Raw genomic sequence first — 15,392 nt, 5'->3', positions numbered from 1 at the left:
TGGGGTGGCCTTGGCTCTCTCCCCCCACATCCAGCCCCCTTGGGTGCTCTGCTCCTCGATGTAGCAGAGGAAGGTACACCGCCATCTAAATGCTGGGAGTTGGCATTAGACAAACTCAGCCTGGAAATAAGTGTAAATGTGTAACAGTGAGAGTAAGTAACCCTGGGAACAACTTCCTGAGGCTCATGGTGGAGTCCCCATCCCTGATCATTTTAAAATCAAGATTGGAAGTTCTCCTAAAAGATCTGCCCTAGGAATATTTTGGGGAAGTTCCATGGCCTGTATTATAAAGGAAGTCAGGCTAGATGATCACAATAGGCCCATCAGGGCCAGGGGTGTTAAAGCCAGGCTGGGTGCAGACCCACAGAGTTCTGTGGGAGAGCCATCCCTGTACCCTAGTGTGACAGTCTACACTGTTAAGTATCGGGGTAGCTGTGTTAGTCTGTATCCACAAAAACAACGAGGAGTCTGGTGGCACTTTAAAGACTAACAGATTTATTTGGGCATAAGCTTTCGTGGGTAAAAAACCCACTTCTTCAGATGCATGGAGTGAAAATTACAGATGCAGGCATAAATATACTGATACATGAAGAGAAGATAACCTTACAAGTGGAGAACCAGTGTTGACAGGGCCAATTAAATCAGGGTGGATGTGGTCCACTCCCAGTAGTTGATGAGGAGGTATCAATACTAAGAGAGGGAAATTGCTTTTGTCGTGAGCCAGCCACATTTTTGTTGAAGTGTGGCTACTTTTAAATCTCTTATAGAATGTCCAGGGAGACTGAAGTGTTCTCCTACTGGCTTTTGTATGTTACATTCCTGATGTCTGATTTGTATCCATTTATTCTTTTACATAGAGACTGTCCTGTTTGGCCAACGTATATGGCAGAGGGGCTTTGCTGGCACAAGATGGCATATATCACATTAGTAGATGTGCAGGTGAATGAGCCCCTGATGGTGTGGCTCATGTGGTTGGGTCCTCTGATGGTGTCACTAGAGTAGATATGGGGACAGAGTAGGCTGTTATGGTCACCACTTTTACAAAATTATGATGAATCTTGAACAAAGTATGTCTTGTGAGGTATCACTGGAAAAGTCATAATCTGTTACATACATTTCAACAGGAATGTGAATCATCTTTGTATATGAAGTTATGAGATTTTGGTATAGATTTGTTACTGAAACATGTTGTGAGTCTGGGAAACATCCACAGACCAGCTCCTTAGAAATAAGGACTTGTGAACACAAACCTTACATGTCAAGCCTCACCTACACAAAGGATGTAAGCAAGAATTTTCAATTAATATGAATGCAGGGCACATAGGCAATGGGGCTGCCTAACCACATGACACATTGAGGATTTTTCCAGCACCTGGAGGAGAGTATAAAATAAGGGACAGTGACATCACCAGGCCACCTCTTCTCTCCCCCCCCCCCATATTGAAAGTAACAAGATTGTTTGGAAGACATAGAAACATTTGAACTGGGTGGGAGTGGTCCTAACTGGAAAAACTTTCCATTTGACACAGACTGCTGTAGGGTTTTGGGTAAGAGAAACTTTATCACTTCAAATTTGACTTAGCTTGGTAAAGTTTAGGAATTAGACTGCAATTTTATCCTTTATTCCTTTTTGTAATCAGTTCTGATTTTCTATGCCTATACCACTTATAATCACTAAAATCTATCTTTCTGTAGTTAATAAACTTATTTTAATGTTTTAGCTAAGCCAGTGTGTTTTTGACTGAAGTTTGGGGAATCTACTCAGGTTACAAAGGCTGGTGCATATTCGTACCCTTTGATAGAATGACAAACTAATTAATGAGCTTACTCTGATGAAGGGGGGCTTGAGCAAGGTAAGACTCACATTTCTGGGGTGTCAGGCTGGCACTACGGATATGCAGGTGTCGCCCTATTTGTAATTCCAGAGTGGCTAGGCATAGCGTTCTGGGTGTGACTTGCATACAGGAGGCTGGGGTGAGTGGGCAGAGTGGCAGCTCACACTGCAAAGCAGGGCATAGTGCACACCAGACTGGAGAGTTAAGGGGGCACAGCAATTCCACAGTCCAAAATGTACTTTGGGGCATGTCACACTCAGTCAATGGACTTTCTGCAGTATTGCCAATGCCAAAAGTTCATAAATCTTGAGTTGGTCCCCAAAGTCACAAGACTGGCTTAAAAATCTTTCGGTTTTTTTAAGGTGGCATCTTTTTATTTGGCTTGTGGTTTTTAACCTGTAGGTCACACTGGAAATCACATTTGCAAGCTCTTCTCCTCAACCATGAGGGCTGCCAACTTAATTGTTTCTCTTAATCCTAGCTGAGATTCTCAAGTAGTCACTTATCTCCAGGCACTGGGACTTTAAATAGAATATCAAATATTGTGAGACTTGTAATAAAACTGTGAGAATGGGTAATAACACTGTTTCTGTGAGCTAATAGGGCTTTTAATCTCAACTTCTGTGATTCATTGTGGAGTTACACACCTTTTGGGAGGTTGGCAAACACCCCAATCCTCAGGTCAGCATAATGACACAACAGCCTGATGCAAGCCCCTTCATAGTGAAATGGAGGTGAGGAATACAGAAGATTTTGCAGCATGTTAGGGTATTTGTCATTTGAAAAAAAATCAAACAAATGGATTTTTGTTTTGTTACAGTTACAATGCCTCCCTAAATTAATATTATTAATCTGTGATAAAATCATTTTTAAAGTCAAATATTTTCAGTAGAATAAACTGTGTGGCACAGCTGTTGAAAGAATTTAATAGCGTAAAACAACTGTTTTGGTGTGCTGTTTTCTCAGCATCCTACAGAAGAGAGTTTCGGCTCAAAAAGTCTCCTGGGGTGTTTAATTCAGGTGATATTTCACTAGAACCCAGACTTGTCTATAGAGCTAAAGGCAGTGTCTAGAATTCAAGGGTTTAGACAGACATTGAGGAGGAGAAGGGATCACATCTGGGATCTCCACATTTGTATCTGTCTTCAGACACCTTGGAAGTGCCTTTGCTGCCACTGTGAACAAGAATCTGTCTTCTAATGGAAGGGTGGGGCCTCCCGCTGAACACGCCCCCTTCTCTATTTCCCTCCTGACAGTTCCCTGTAATGTGGAAAGTATGTGTGTTTCCCCATTGCAACTTCTTTGGCTGGCACTGCCACATTTAAAATCAGCCTTGTGTCTTGATCCAATTACAGCACCCTGGGACCTCGGAAATTTTACCAGAAACCCTTATTTGGCTGTACCACTAACATTTATTTATGAAAATAAAACCTAGAATACTTGACTAAAACTTCTGCAGATATTTATCTATTCCTTGCCAAGCTGTGGCAAAGTCAAAAATACTAGAAATAAGTTCTTGCCGTGTTAAACAATATTCTTTTATTGATTCTATTACTGAGATATGTATCAGTCAAGAGTCTGATATTGGCTGTGAGTGTTATGACAACATAATTGCATGTTACTGAAAACCTGAATTTTGACTGGTAACAGATTTGTCACATCTCTGCAGGTTTCTGTCTTCATACCTGATCAGTAGGAGACTGGGAGCCAGAGAAGCAACTGGAAAACCACAGGTGAAAATAGACCCTTGAATTTCTGCGTCTCTATAAACAATACAAGTGTTGCCCATAACCAGAGATACCATGGGCTTAATCCTGCTTCCATTGAGGTCAATTGTAAAACTCTCACTTCAGTATGTGCAAGATCGGAGCCCTAAAATACATATATTTTCTGCCATGGTTTATTGTGGCTCATACCTTTGTTCTGTCCTGCCTTTCCTCTCTTCCACTGGTTGGAAGCATCATCTGTTCTCCTGATGTCATGCATGTTGGTGAATTCCAGGACTGCTGTGGCAGCAGTTTTGAACATCTTGTTTTCTTGTAGGGAAGTTTGTCTCTTTCCTATTAAGACTGTTGAGCTCTCTCTTGCTGATGAAAAGACAGAGGTTTTGTTTTCACACCAACAGCACAATCCCCTTTGAAGAGATGCCTCTGTCTAAAAAACAAACAAAAAACCTTATTGACAGTATGGAGGCTGGGTGGCTCATAGAAATGGGTTATGGAGACTTCAATTTTTAGATTTTTATGCTTGATTCTGACCTAGATCAGAAGTGAGTGAATATTGTTACCATTTTCTGGCTGTTCAGTGACCTATGAGAAAGTGGACTCAACCGAGTTCCAAGTGGGCAGAACTGCTTGTCATAAAATTCATCATCACAACTGGCACTATTTGGTCTTCTGGTTGGCAGTCTGAGCTCAGACACAAGTACAATCGTTTTGGCTAGACTGTGCACCAAATAGTTTTATTTAGATTTGACTTTAAGGCTATAAGCTTCTTGGGCGGGGATTGTCTTTATTTTTCTGTCTTGAACAGGGTGGGGAACATAGTCAGCATTTAACAAATACATTGTATAATGAAACGTGAGAAATCTGTGCACTTGGTGACCATGTGAATCTCTTACTGGATCCTGTGCCTCAGGTCCCTATCTGTGACATGTGGATAGTACTTCCCTACCTCACAAGGCCATTGTGATGATAAAACCCATTAATTATAGTGGGGTGCCAGATATCTTAGGTGATGAGGGCCAGATAAATACCCAGATGGAGCAAAATCCCCAAATTACCACTTAACCTTGACTTGAGCTGTAGTTCCTTTAAAAATTACAACAGACTTTTACCACACTGAGAAAAGATATATTCAGTGACTTAATGATGGAAAAACAAACCTTTACTATGATCCAAGTGACCTTGCTAGTCTACACAAAGGGTGAGTCACCAAGGAAGGCATGACCCTGGGTGTAGAACCCTCATATCTCAATGTCTGTACTTTGACCCATCAACCTTTTACCCCCAATTGGGGATATTGCAGATTATGTATTCCTTATGTCACCCGATCTTAAACCAAACTTTGCACCCTCAATAATCTGTATATTATTCCCTGATAACCACAAACTTCTATGCTTAAACTCTGTACCGTTCACTTTTTTTTTAACATCATCTTAATACAATTTTTAAATCTGCAGAGTGACTTAAAGCTGAGATCTACTCAGTACAGCTCCAAGTGACTCAACTGGCAAAGACAGAAGACTCTGACAAAAGAGAAAATGGGAGGCTGCAATCCAAACTGATCTAAACCATAAACTTTGAGCTGCGCAACGGACACCACTCTTGAAATGGCTATTTGCCTCCAGTATCCTAGTTCCAGACAATTTGGCTGCTTGGTCTATTGCACGTCATGTTCCCAGTGTATCCTATATACCAGAACTAGACATGTACAAGAAAAAAAGACCAATGTGGCAAAGATTTTCCTTTCTTGTTACAATCCATCCACTTTTACAATGTTACCTTTTCTCGTGCTGTGAGGAGAAACTGAAAACCAGCAATGCACAAACCACACACAAATTCGAGGTTTGTTTCACAGACGCACCAAAAAGATACCTTAATTTTAGAGAAGGCAGCCAGCTAGAATTGTGTGAACCTCTTAACCCTCTGGTCTTAATGAAAAATTCCACTCTGAGTGCTGACCTGGGAGTGGGTGGGTGTCATATCTGACTTGCTTGCTGCATTCCATTTCTTATAATTCTTTGGCCTTTCTGCAACATTCCTTTCTTGGATTTATACCTTTTTATGGTCTTGAAATTCATCTGTGGGGTTCCCTCTTCTCATGGAACTACAATAAAGTTGTTTTCTACTCTTTGTATCTAGATCTTCACTTAGCACAAAATGGCACTGCCAGACAGATTCCTTGTTTGATTTACTTAACTCCACTATTCACATTTGAAGGTTTCTACACTTCCTAAGCACCTCATGACTATAATATCAGCTTACTATCTGATATGTCCTCTCTCTGAGGATTCTACCATGCCTTTGCAAAAGACAGACTCAAGGATTTAACAGGTCTCTTCATCTCTAACTACTGAGAACTTAAGTCCATTTAAAGATTTTGCTTTTATCTTATAAGACCCTTGTGGATCTTAGAAATTTTATGGTGCAGTTTGTTCTTTTGAAGTGACGTGTGAGAGATTTTCTGTCAGCAGGAATCTGCTTCAGTCTGGTCTGGATTTTGGGAAGGGACCCCAGCTCTATGGGCTAGCTAGGGCAGGCCCCAATGAACAGAAAATGAGGGGACAACAGGGACTGGTAAGTCTCTAACATTAAAATGCTTTTGTGGCAACATCCTCAGCTGATGTAAATCACAATAGCTCTATTTAAGTCAATGGAGCTATGTTAGTTCACAGCAGCTGATGATCTGCCCATTTATGTTTTAAAAAGAGAAGAAAAATCCCAAACTCAGGCAAAATTTACCTTGTGCAGCCTGGCCTGTGGATGGTATCCTGGTTTGTGTCATGCTTGAGATGAACAGAATGCACAAATTATTTCTTTCATCTGCCGTTAAATGTCAAAAATGAGTAATAGACAAAACCCTTAAAACATAAACTAATATGTGAGAGACCTAATTAATTTAGAAAAAAGTGAGAAAATTAGGTTTTTTAAATTGTATCTAATTTAATTAGAATTTTACAGTCCAGTTAGCAGCAAAAGAAGACTCTCTTGTAGAAGCTGTGGGTCTTTGTGAACTGACTGGCTATGTGGTGTGCTAAGGGCTAGAAATAATAGGCAGATGAATGATCCTTCCAAAGCAAAATCACACAGTCCATCCAGCTCTGTCAGATATTCTGTCCTATTTGTTCTCAGATGCTCCTGTTCACTGTAAAGTAAAGCAGATGATGAAACAATAAAAGGCACCCAACACAAACAGCAATTCAGCAAAACAGGGAAACAAAGATAACTGAGGAACTCTGTCCATAACAAAGGGAAGAACCAAGGAGAAAGCAAGTGGCCAGACGCTTCTTGTATTTGTTAAAATAATGTCCAAAATTAACATTTTCTGCTGTGGTGCTCCCTACAAAATCCAGGATTGCAGAGCAAGAGAGTACTGTGATTCCTGGCTTGATGAGCACAACAGCTCCCAGGAGGTGGTGCTCCAGGGCAAGAGATGGAGGAGGTTGGTGTAGATGTTTTCAAACTACCTTTAAGAGAAAGGAGTCAATGCAGGAAAAGTTTCACAGGGCTTATTCCCTTTCCAGCAGCCACTGGCTGCTACCAGGACTTTCCCAAAGTACAACAGCTAGTACATCTCTCTGGTGACCTCAGAAAAAGAACTCTGGGAAGAGCAGCTCTGACTGAAGACTATTACTACCGTGAAGCCTTATTCTATGTTGTTGCAGGCTTGTTGTATCCCTGTTGGTCCCAGGAGATTAGAGAGACAAGGTGAGTGAGGTAATATATTTTATTGGACTAACTTCTGCTGGTGAAGGAGACAAATTTGCAAGCAACACAGAGCTCTTCAATATGTATTTTCCTGCCAATAAAGTTTAAATGAACTGAAACTGAATTAAATTAATTCCTTGGGTCATCTATCATTTTTATATCTGCCCTCCTCCCTTACACAATTCTGGGATGAACTTTCTTCCTATTTAAACCTAAACCATTGGGTATTACACTGAACTGATTCCACAGGCTCTCTCTGATAGTTTGGCTCTTTAAACACTGGCTGTATGTCCAAACAGAACTTAAAGGATAAAAGGAGACCGTGTCCATTCCCTGACCCTTAGGAGGAGAGTCCTGCTCTGCAGCAGATACACTAGGTACATGTCCACTCTTTTTATAGCTGTAAATTACATTGACATGGTTTGTAAGGCATGTTGGAGAAAAAGTATAATGACAAAACTGGATTAAAAAAGATTGAGACTACGTGAACTCATCGTTAAGGGAGTTTGAAGGACCCTAATGTAACCTGAATTTCTTTGCTGAACTGAATTTCTTTGGAAGATAGTTGGAATATTTTCATAACTGTTTACGTCCATGCTTTGCAAATAATGCAAGCTGAGCCTCTGCTCTCACTCACTCGGGGCTATTTATGCAGTGTGGTAAGCCTATCTACGTGGCTTGGAGCAGGGACTACTTTAGGGAAACATCATAAAAGGCTGTGAAGGAACACTATTATTAGCACCATAGATGTGGGGGACATGATGAAATCAAAATGTAGCCATTTGAGTGCTTCACAGGCAATGGCAGTGCACGCTTCACACACACTGCTCTCTACCAGTCCATCTATCTCTAGCCTTTTAGATGGTCACCCATTGCAATGGTATCTGAGGGGTTGCATCTAAACTCTGCTTAGAAGGGCCCCCTCAAGAAATTAAAAAGGGCAGAGGCTGAATGGCCCATTCTGTATCACCAGTGTGACTTCTCAGGGCCGGGGCATTCTGTTGTAAGGTGGATACCCACACACTAGGAATTGGCTGAGACGGAAACATCAATTTACTAGGCAGAAGGGGACACAAACTGAGCACAATCAGAGGGTAACAACCTTCACTCGCTCCTGATCTTGGGCAGATTCACACCCAAGGCCTAGAGGTGACATAAAATGCTCTTCAGCTCATCCCCAGTCCCCTGCACCACCAAGGCCTGTCTGCTGGCCTCATGCTGCAGGGGAGGCAAACTGAGAGACAGGCAAGAAGATTTGGGTCAGGGTTAGGCTGGGGCCTGGGCACCTCAGCGACTGCTCTGCTGCCACCTCTTCAGTGGCCTTCCCCTAACTGCCAGTGGGCGCCCAAAGCCCTAGTTTGCAGAGACCGATCACAGGATTTCAGGAGGGAGGCTCTAGAGGGTTAGGCGTATTTGTGCAAATTAATGCCCTTCCCCCAGGGCCCTTGCACGCCCAGCATCCCCCCTCTGGCCCTTCTCCACAATTCCCTGCCTCCCGCCCCCAGCCCTCCCCCCAACGCCTCCCGCCCCCAGGACTCTGCTTCCCCCCAATGCCTCCTGCCCCCAGTCCCCTGCCTCCCCCCGCCCTTCCCCCTTCCCCCCCAAGACCCTGCCTCCCCCCAATGCCTCCCGCCCCCAGTCCCCTGCCCTTCCCCCAACGCCTCCCGCCCCCAGGACTCTGCTTCCCCCCACCCTTCCCCCCAGGACCCTGCCCTCCCCCAACGCCTCCCGCCCCAGGACCCTGCCTCCCCCCGCCCTTCCCCCTTCCCCCCAAGACCCTGCCTCCCCCCAATGCCTCCCGCCCCCAGTCCCCCCAATGCCTCCCGCCGCCAGTACCCTGCCCTTCCCCCAACGCCTCCCGCCCCCAGGACTCTGCTTCCCCCCAGGACCCTGCCTCCCCCCAACGCCTCCCGCCGCCAGGACCCTGCCTCCCCCCGGCCTGCTCCGCCCAGCGGGCGGGGCGGGGCGGGTCCAGGGGCCGGGCTCCGGCTACCCCCGACGGGGATGGGGCGGCTGCTTCCGCCGCCCGAGCCCGTCCAGCGCCGCGGCGGGCGAGGAGCAGCAGCGAGCTCGGCTCGGCCCGGAGCGTGCGGAGCAGGTGGGAACGGGGGGTGCCTGGGGCTCCCGGCGGCGCGAGGGGCGCCCTTGAGAAGGGGGGTCCCCGTGGGGGCGCTCCGGGGGCTCCCCGTGGGTTGTGGGTGTCTGATCCCCTGCCCCTCGCCGCCCCTTGTCCCTGCGGGGACGGGCGGGCGGACGAGCCGTGTCCCCAGGGGCTCTGGCCGCCCCGTCCCGAGCCGCCTGGCCCCTCTGTTCAGGGCAGGGCAGCGCAGCCCCACTCTGCACGGGGCCCCCGCCCTGGCCCAGCGGGGCCGAGTCCTCTCGCCGTCTGGGCCGGCTCGGGGCGCCGGGGAGCAGAGCCGCTTCTTACAGATACTCTGGTCCTGGCACGGGCAGCGGAGGCAGACTGGTACCTCCTCACACGGGTACCGGGGGCAATGGGAGCACCCGGCATAGCTCCTTATCACCCAGCCATCGCTTTGCCGCTTAGGTTGTAAACGCCTTGGGCAGAGTCTGTGTCTTCTTCATATATTGTACAGCGCCGAGCATGCCATCAACTCCCTAAAGACAGAGACAAGCCCCTTCCTTGCAAAATACTTGGGCATAGGGCAGGAGCCAGTGGCTGGCGGGCTAGTGCCCCCCTTCCCGCTCTGTAGATTGGGGTATTGGCAACAGAAAACGCGAACTGGATCTAGGTACTGTATGTGCCTCAACAACGAGGCTGGTGTGAGTTATTTCTGACTTGCAGAAATGCTGTGTCCTGGCTGTGAGCTGCCTCTTTGTTTTGGGACGCTGGGAACAGGGATTGGTATTTTTTGCTTTGTTCAGATTCCATCCTTTTAGTCTTTGCCTAATATAGTTCAAATTTCATGTAGATGATGGCATAGGGTGACCGGACAGCAAATGTGAAAAATCAGGACAGGGTGTGGGGGATAATAGGAGCCTATATAAGAAAAAGACCCAAAAATTGGGACTGTCCCTATAAAATCAGGACGTTCTGGTCACCCTATGATGGTAGGACTTCGAAAAATATATTCAGCAGTTGAAAGTAAGAAACTTCTCTTGCCCAGTACATGTGTGGGGTGAGGGGGGGGGGGGCTAAGCCATCAGCTTCTGCAGAATCTAAAACTTTATTTCATTCAAGAAGTTCCTCCCCCTGCTATGGTGAAGAAAACTCTGTAAATATGACTAGAGGCAGTGTTGGCTTCCTGAGTCTACAGACTGCAACAGTGCCACAGCTGCTGCTATCTATCTTTGCCTGAGCTTTGAGTGAAATTAACAAGACTTTAGGCAGGTTCTCTGCTGCTCTTCAGAACTGTGGTCAACAGTGAACTTGACAAGAGTTTGTGGCAATTTAATTGGGAAAGCAGCAGAGGCTCTGGGGAGGCAAATCACAAAAAACAGAGGCAGAGGGAGGGGTAGAATGTCAGAGCACCTCTTCTCCATTACCCAGCACCAGAGGTGAGCAGGGAAAAATGGGGATTTGATTTCAAATATATCAGATACCTTCCTCCTGCCCTTCCCCCCAATGTCCTGCCTCCTATCCCCAGTACCCTGCCTCCCCGCGCCTTTCCCCACAACAATAGCCAACCCTGATATGAAAGCACCTTGATGGGGATCTCTGCACCCTTTTCTTTCCCAGCAGTTGGTAAAGGGGACTTTGCTGGTGGATTGACTCTCCCCAGCAAGTAGCTCATGAACGTTGATGGTGCTCACCTCTTCCCTCTGTTTTCATATAGCTTCTGGTTAGTAAGTGTCTACTTAAAAACTTCAAGCTCTGTGTTTTCAGCATATTTCACAAGTGAGCTCAGTGGGTAATTTTAAGAGTTTCCGATTTTCATGCACACATCAACACTGGAGAAGAGAGTGTATGTTTATTTCCTGTTACACACATTTCTAATGCAACTGACTCTGGTTTTTCTTTTTCAATGGGCTTTCACTTTAAAATCAAGCTTTGATTTTTATTCTTCCGCATTTTTGCAAAACTAGTGACTACCTGTGACACGCTTTTTCCTTGGAGCTTGAATGAACTCAGGAAAATATAACCAGGGATGAATTTGGCCCCAAATGTCTAATTCTTTAATTACAATCTGTGTTTCTATCTCAGGGTAAGTTCTCAGTTAATAATTCACTTCTTATGAATTGTGACTTTGGCACTGCCCAGCCCTAGCAGGGAAAGTTTGGAAAGGAAAATCTTTTTAAGGTGAATTCTCAGTGTAATTTTCTTAAAGAGAAAGTGGGAATTAAGGGCCAAGGGGATCACTATGCTTTAATTTTGTAATAAAAGGAAGATGATTACACTGGAAATCTGGATTTATTTTTTGGAATGTCCAATAAGGTTAGTGGCATTTTCTGAAAGGAATATGAGAAAAGAAAGTATCCAGCCATGGTTTCTCCCAAGAGTGCATGTGCCTGCTCTACTGGAATTGTGATTGTTAAAGTCCTGAGCCTTAAACTTCATCCTTAATGAAAAAGTCCTGAAACCAAACAGACTCAGAAGCTAAACCTAAATCAAATGCTTAAACGGAGTTGCTCTGAGAAGGTGTTAGTAGTGGAGGGGTATTTTGCACACATCCAGATGGCACAGTGAAATCAAGAGGCTTTGGCCTTCCTATGACTGGTTATTTTGAGCCTTCAGTTATTTGGTTTTCTAAAATTCACCTCACTGTTTCTTTTAAAATAAGACAACAGAGAATTTGCTGCTTTAAGCAACAGATCAGTATCTATTCAAAACGTTTTTATTAAAAACCACTTAACCTCACCTACTGCTGTATTCTTAGCTCTTCAGGGAATGCTTTTGACTTGGGTATGTCACCCCTTTTTCAGCTGGGAAGTGTTTCATGCTGGCTTTGAAATTACACATGTTACGATCCCTGTTCCAAGGGGAGTGGCGGAAATCCCATTACCAGAGACATTTTAAAACCAGCCTGGACAAAGCAGCAGACAGCACGTTGTGAGGAACAGGCCTGCCCTGACCCGAGGCTGGCCTAGATGTGACGTGATGTTTTCCCATCTCTGACTTGTAGGCTTCTACACTGAGCTGTGGTTGTTTAGGTTTCTATTTGCTCTGTTTATCATTTTAATGTTTTTAAAACTGTAAGCCAAAGCCACCAAATTAAAAAAAAAAATTCAACTACCCCGAACTGTTAATTTTTGGAAAAGCATTTGATTATTGCACGAGGAGTCTTTAATGTTAAAAACCTGCCTTCTACATGAAAAGCTAAGTGATATGTTGAAGTCACAGCCCTTCCGTGACTTTATCAAGGGACATTATAGCTTCTTGGTGGACCAGTGCAGCAGGCACATGACAGGAAAGAGGGAGTTTGCCATTTTTGCCATCCTGTTCTTCAGTGGTGCAATTTCCTCCACTTTGGGATGGGGACCACGTGGTTGCCTGCTCCGTGCTCATGTTGGCTGGTTGCTTCCTGATAGTGCTAGCTGCTAGCATTGGTTTAACTTCTTCTTGTTTAGGAATCACAGGGATGAAAAAAGTCACCTAGAATTGCAGAAGTGGTGGAAGGAGGCTTCCGTGAGCTGTGAGCACTAGTGACTCTTTGAAACTTGCGCTGCCTGAGGATGCAGGGGGATTTGAGTTTTGATCCACTCCGAGTGTAGGACTGCAGAGAATACAATTAATAGCTCTTCTGTGTGCAGAAGTGGCTGCTGGAGCTTTGGGAGCACAAGGCAAAAAGCACAAACGGGTGGGATGGACTCTGCTCCCCTGGGTGGGTAATGCTGGGACGATGCTATAAAGATTGACTGGAGCTGATGGGGCCTTAAGCTCCTTGCAGTGAGCATCCTGCTCTCAGTTGCTGGACCATCACATTCTCTCCAGCTTGAATGTTTCTAAGGCACCTGTCACCAAGGTATTCTGGTGGCACTGGATGTTGAATCTATGTGTCCTTCAGAATGTCACCCCAGGAGCTTAGTGCTGACTGGTCGGCTAAAGGTCAGGCCAGTTCCCTGACCGTTGGCAGGATGCTAGGTCACCAGCCTTCCCTCCACCAGACTGGTGATTGGCCCCCTGCAGGGTTTGCAGCTGGCTGCAGCATGCCTGCTGCCAGAGCTCTGCTTCCTGTTTACACTGCAGCGCAGTTGGGGTAGCCCAGCTGGCAGAGGATGCAGCAGGCAGCTGGAGTGGCTCAGTTCTCTGGAGTCATCACAGGCAGCAGTCTTCTTCCCAGTCTGCATTGCTGTAGTGTCTCTCCTCTTGCCTTTATGTTGACTCAGAACGTTAGGCTTGTGCAGCTCTAGTGGTGTTCACTGATGGTAGATTTCATTTCAGAAGGGGTTTCGACATTTACAAGGTCAATAAGAAAAACATCCACCCTTACTTAGATAACCACTCATAAGGGCTATAAATCTGCCAGCTTCAATGCACAAGCCAACTCCAAATTGCTGGGGTCAAAAAGAAACTTCCCTACAGAGAAGTTACTGCTGAAGTGGCCACTGCAGGTTTCATTGCACCTTCCTCAGAAGCATTTAATACTGGTCAAAATAAGACAGGTCTCCCTGCCACCTGGCTCGCCGGATAAGGCACTTCCTACAGCATGTTCCTAATTCCAGTTACATCCACCCCATTGTACGGCCTTCCACTTCCTGCATGCCTCAGGGCTCAGACTAACTCTTCCTTTTCTAGGGAAGATGCATTTGTGGCAGCCACAGCAGTGGTGTGGAAAATGTTTGTGGGGCCAGCTGAGTTGTTTCTGTTCGTGCTCATGGGATTCCTGCTGTACTTGGCTTGCACAAAGCCATGCTTCCAGGGCCCTTGTCGCCCCAGCAGCTTTGGGCAGGAGGATTGCAAGCCTGTGAATTGTTTGGCCTCTGCCCGGCCTTCCATGTCAAGGATTCCTCAGACAAAGGGGTTATTTACAGACAACTGAGGACTGACTAATGGCTTTGAATAGATGCCAGCCCCTTCTGCTGGAGACGCCTGATTCGGCAGCTGTCCCAGTGACTCTTGTCGATTGCTCCAGTAAGGAAGCCATCAATCCTGCACTGGGATTGGGCTACTTTGGCATGTCTGCCATTCTGGACTTGCCAGAGGCCCCCCCCTCCCCCCGGCCCCCATAGAGTACCAGCTTGGGTTGGAAAGAGGGACGTGCTGGTGACAGTCACTGTTCCTTTGCTGACTGGAAAGTCTCCCTCTTGTTTCCTGTGTTTAGCTCATTCTGCCTCTGTGAGACACTGCAGTGAAACCAAACATGTTTTATCCCAGCAACAGTCATCAAAAAAAACTTTAAACCAGAAACTTCAGCTCGGTTTTCTTGAATTTTGGAAAACATCTAAAAGGGGGCGTCTGGTGTGGCGCAGCGAGAAAGGAGAGGTCTGCTGAGTCTAGAGTCTTACTGGGGTGAAAGGAACAGAGACATCTACAGCAGCAGTCCCAAACGGCCGCTGGGCAGGGGAAATGCCACTTGCTGCAGTGGCAATTAGAGAAGCTAGTACCCAGGTTTGTGGCAGTTGGGGATTCCGTTTAAAGCCCAGTATTCAGTGTCCGAGTCCCTTCCTTAAAAACCAGAATCTTTAAGTAGGAGTGTTGAGACTTTGGAAGCTGGCTAGGTCACATGAGCCCTATCAATGTTAGTAGGGGTTGCATGGCCAAAAGCCTTCGCTGATGTTGAAAATCTTTCCCCACTGAATAGTCTTAGTGAAGTAGCCATAATGCTGCATTGGAGCTGCTGCCACAACCTGAGTGCTTAGATACTGCAGTGATAGGACCCCAGATAGTCACCCGAAGGCCATTTGCCTCTGTGACACGTAGCTGCTAGACTTTACCATCCCAAGCAAGCCGTGTCTTGGCTACAGTTCCATGGAGAAATGCTCCACACTGGGAAGATGCTCCACACTGTGGGCAAGTCCTGGTTCTTTGTTCCTTCTTCCCCTTCTGACTTCTGTTGACTTTGTAAGGTGTAAAATACAGTGTCAGCAGTTTACATGGAGGGAGAGAACAACATTTCCTGTTGTGAAAAATGTGGAGGGTCAGGTTGTGAAAGGAAAGGGGGAACTGAAGGGTGTCACGTCTCCCACCTTCCTGTAACTCATCCTAAAGGAATCGCCTCTGCTCGTG

General features: G+C 45.9%; 1 protein-coding gene and 1 long non-coding RNA gene across 2 annotated transcripts in view; both read left to right on the top strand.

The window, feature by feature from the left end:
• The first annotated feature begins 1,557 nt into the window (after positions 1-1,557).
• LOC123355420 lies at positions 1,558-7,353 on the top strand. The gene is made up of 3 exons (XR_006575103.1): positions 1,558-2,569; positions 3,505-3,568; positions 5,017-7,353. It is a non-coding gene; the product is annotated as an uncharacterized LOC123355420 (long non-coding RNA).
• A 1,893-nt stretch (positions 7,354-9,246) lies between these two features.
• FHL3 (four and a half LIM domains 3) overlaps positions 9,247-15,392 on the top strand; it is a 41,558-nt gene continuing 35,412 nt past the window's right edge. Inside the window, exon 1 of the mRNA XM_044997753.1 lies at positions 9,247-9,362. Within this exon, the coding sequence (XP_044853688.1) occupies positions 9,269-9,362 (94 nt within the window). The 5' untranslated portion in view covers positions 9,247-9,268. The remainder of the gene's footprint in view (positions 9,363-15,392) is intronic.

The sequence above is a fragment of the Mauremys mutica genome, chromosome 23, assembly GCF_020497125.1.
Source record: "Mauremys mutica isolate MM-2020 ecotype Southern chromosome 23, ASM2049712v1, whole genome shotgun sequence".
Lineage (NCBI taxonomy): Eukaryota > Metazoa > Chordata > Testudines > Geoemydidae > Mauremys > Mauremys mutica.
Note: the sequence above shows the minus strand (reverse complement) of the source record. Positions and strands in the feature narration are given on the sequence as shown.